Source organism: Ptychodera flava, chromosome 13 (genome assembly GCF_041260155.1).
Source record: "Ptychodera flava strain L36383 chromosome 13, AS_Pfla_20210202, whole genome shotgun sequence".
Lineage (NCBI taxonomy): Eukaryota > Metazoa > Hemichordata > Enteropneusta > Ptychoderidae > Ptychodera > Ptychodera flava.
Genome location: NC_091940.1, coordinates 39,313,567 through 39,316,858, shown reverse-complemented (window position 1 = coordinate 39,316,858; position 3,292 = coordinate 39,313,567). Strand labels below are relative to the sequence as shown.

Sequence of the window (3,292 nt, the reverse complement as noted above, 5' to 3'; positions counted from 1 at the left end):
TAGCGCATATGAATTTAAATATCTCAATGCGCTTTACATTAGAGAGTGAAAAATATAACAGCAATGTTCAATAAAAGTAACAACTTATAAAAATCATGAAATGGTTAAAATAGATCAGAATAAAAAACTCATGTGTGAAATGACTTTAAAAGGTAAGTTTTTAACCCTACTTTAAAATGATCAAATGACTGAAGTGTACGGTGTGACAATAAAGAATTCCACAAATTAGGGGCACAAATTCAGATGAAAAGCTCTATCCCCATAATAAGCTGTGCGACCAATGGGTCGATGTAACTTAATTTACATATCAGAGGGTGACTGGTACAACGTCTTATCTGGAGTTCAGTAAGATAGGATGGTACTACAGAGAACTTCGAAAGTAATACAAAGAATTTTAAAGGGGATCGTTGTTAAACAGGCAGCAAATGTAGGTCACAAAGATTGGGAGTTATGTGATCACTTTTCCTCTTCCTCGTAACAAGTCGAGCTGCCAAATTTTGAATTGTCGGCACTTTGCGTATTTCAAATGAAGGGCGGTCGAAATGTTAAATTATTGCAATGATCCAAGCGAGATGTAATAAAAGCATGTACGTTTCTCAGTTGAGGGCTGATCTAATACATTACGGATTTCCTATCTTCCAAAGAGCATGAGAGGTCACAAACATTAGGCCTAACAACATGTGCTGAAATGCTGCCCCTGCAACTAATCATGACAGTGTCAGATTGGTGAACAATGACATCACCTATCTGAATATCACAACGAGGAACCAGGCCAACTCCTGTAAATTTAGAAGAAAAATGAACGACTTACCACCGTTGAGAGAGAGAGCATGTTGTCTCGTATCCATTACGCTGATTTCATTAACACATAGCTCAATTGAAGTTGTCGAAACTCGATCTTCCTCGCAAATGACGTACGAAATTGGACAACAAATATTGTTGCAGGGATTTTTGTGGTAAAGCAACAGAAACGGTGAGCGATTTTACGAATCGATTCCAGAAGAAGTTGTGGCAAGGAATTCTGATATCACTGGATTTAATAATATATATCGCTTCTCATTGATTTACAGTTACTGAAGAAGTGTTTGGTTCACTAGTAGCTGACACTTAATCAATATTTTTTCCGTATCTCAGGAGACTGTGTTGCTTTAAATGCTGAAACAGTTGTTGTAATGTATTATGAATTCGTTTCAGTACCGTACCTGTTAAACTCGAGCAAGTCACAGCTTGTCGCGTATTTATATGAAATTTCAGGGTTGCTCTGCCGGTAAAAAGGCTTAATAAAATAATGAAATAATAAAAAAAAAATATGTGAAATAAAATAACGAAATGAAGTAAAAAATGCGAAATCATTTTTAAGGCTATTTCAAGGGATTAAAAAAACATCCGCAAATGTAGTTTATTGATTTTGTTCGGTCTACAAATGATCAATCGCTTTGAGTCCTTGAGTTCGCAATGAATAGTGTTCAACATGCGAATACGATGTTTGAAGAGATTATGTAAGTTAAATAAGCTTTCCTTAGTGATATAGCAATTTTCATAAGTTACGTTTTATTTTGGGTAACATCAAACAGACGAATACGTGTTAAGCTTATTGCTAGAATTTTTTTTATTGTGTACATTTAACAATGGCCATTAAACTCTCGGGCACACGGCCGAGGTCGAGCCGATGGGCCATGCTGGAATGTTTACAGGTAACATGTTGGACTGAACTACATCAGTCCATTTCACGGGGAGGGCAGGGTCACAATCATCACTTATAAAGAAGCATTTTTGTCGGCTTTAGGGAGCGCGCCCCCTTTTATTCAGGTGAATTATAAAGGATGTCTAACAATTGTTTCTGCCCATTGTACATCGAAGCCGTGACAGCTTGGGTCACATTGTCTCTGTCTAACCAGACGCTGCTGCTACCCAACTATTCTAGCATCCGATCGGACATTCTATTAAATCGTCTGTCTACTTCTACTGTCTACAGTACACTATAATCTTTAGACGGGACACCGGAACAGCATAGGTAATACACGCCGCCAAGAGCCGTTGTTTGTTGACACGACCTGGGCTGCATGATCGTATTTGTGTTTCAAACAACAGATGTGACTCGATCGACGTATTAAAGTGTCCATGTGGCCAACATGTCGGGCAACGAGAAGAAGAAAAACGTTCCCAATCAATTTAAAGTGGACGATTTCTCCACGTTCTCCAGTTCGAGTCTCGGTCAGCCGCAGCGATCGCCCTTCAATCAGCAACGCTCGCCATTTGACCAGAACTTGCGAAATGGCTTCACCGTGTGGGATTTTTCGCCGTCCGCGTCGCCGAGCGATCCGCTGGGGCGACACATGTCACTTAGCAGCGAAGGCTCCCAGTTGTTAAGGACACCGTCAGTGACCTCGGTTAGCAGCAGTAATCAGTCTGAAAATGATGACCAATATTGGGAAGTGCTTTTGGACGTAAGTCTTTATGAACTGGACGAAATTGTTGTACGTGGCGTTGAAAACCGTGTCATCGTGCATGCTAAACATGAAGAGAGGGAATGTGGACTTGATTACGTTTCCCGCGAATTCAGTCGCCAATATGTACTGCCGTCAAATGTCGAACCTGAAACAGTGACGGCATCACTGTTACCAGACGGTGTTCTGTCCTTAAAAGCTCCCAAATAACAGTCAAACCTCCACCAAAGGAAAGGATTATACCAATACACAAAGTTGCGCCTGAACCGCCTGATAGGGGAAACAGCCATGTCGACGAAAACGACGACGATACGGAATCAGAACTCGATTACACCACGGCAACAGAAAGCGACTCGTCTGTGTCGACGGACGGTGAAACCGGGCATAAATATGACGTGGACGACATCGTTAGGCATAATGGCAACTCGTATCTGGAAAATTATTTGTTATCAGGTTTATTTAACAGTACAACGAATCGCACGACCCCCAAGATAAACCACGGGAATGGGTAATGGGGGATAGTGTAATACTTTTCCGATAAGATAGGGTCATGGCCTACTGAATGTTGGACCAAAGATAACCACACCTAGGCTAATGTACTACTGCGGATTTTACCACACAATTTACATTGAAAGGGTTCGTACAAACGGACTTGCTTGACGAACAGAAAATTGACAATTTCTGTGCATTGATTATGCTTTGAATGGCACTTTTGAATGAAGCAACTCCATGCAGGTAGAGGTTGTGTGTAAGTATTATGGACAGGCTAAACATATTGACAAAGGGCTAGTGGTTTCCACGGAATGCAAAGAAAGACCGCTTGTCTCTATTTGGAGTTTAAAACA

The 3,292-nt window shown here is 40.7% G+C and overlaps 1 protein-coding gene across 1 annotated transcript; it reads left to right on the top strand.

Annotated features, from left to right (window-relative positions):
- The first annotated feature begins 2,132 nt into the window (after window positions 1-2,132).
- Window positions 2,133-2,657, top strand: LOC139148601 (alpha-crystallin A chain-like). Its single transcript, XM_070720086.1, has one exon. It carries the CDS (start codon window positions 2,133-2,135, stop codon window positions 2,655-2,657), a length of 525 nt encoding a protein of 174 aa, XP_070576187.1.
- The last annotated feature ends 635 nt before the right edge of the window (window positions 2,658-3,292 follow it).

Bases quoted from the DNA above. Each gene is read 5' to 3' on its own strand.
- LOC139148601 (XM_070720086.1), top strand. From the start codon at position 2,133: ATGTCGGGCAACGAGAAGAAGAAAAACGTTCCCAATCAATTTAAAGTG.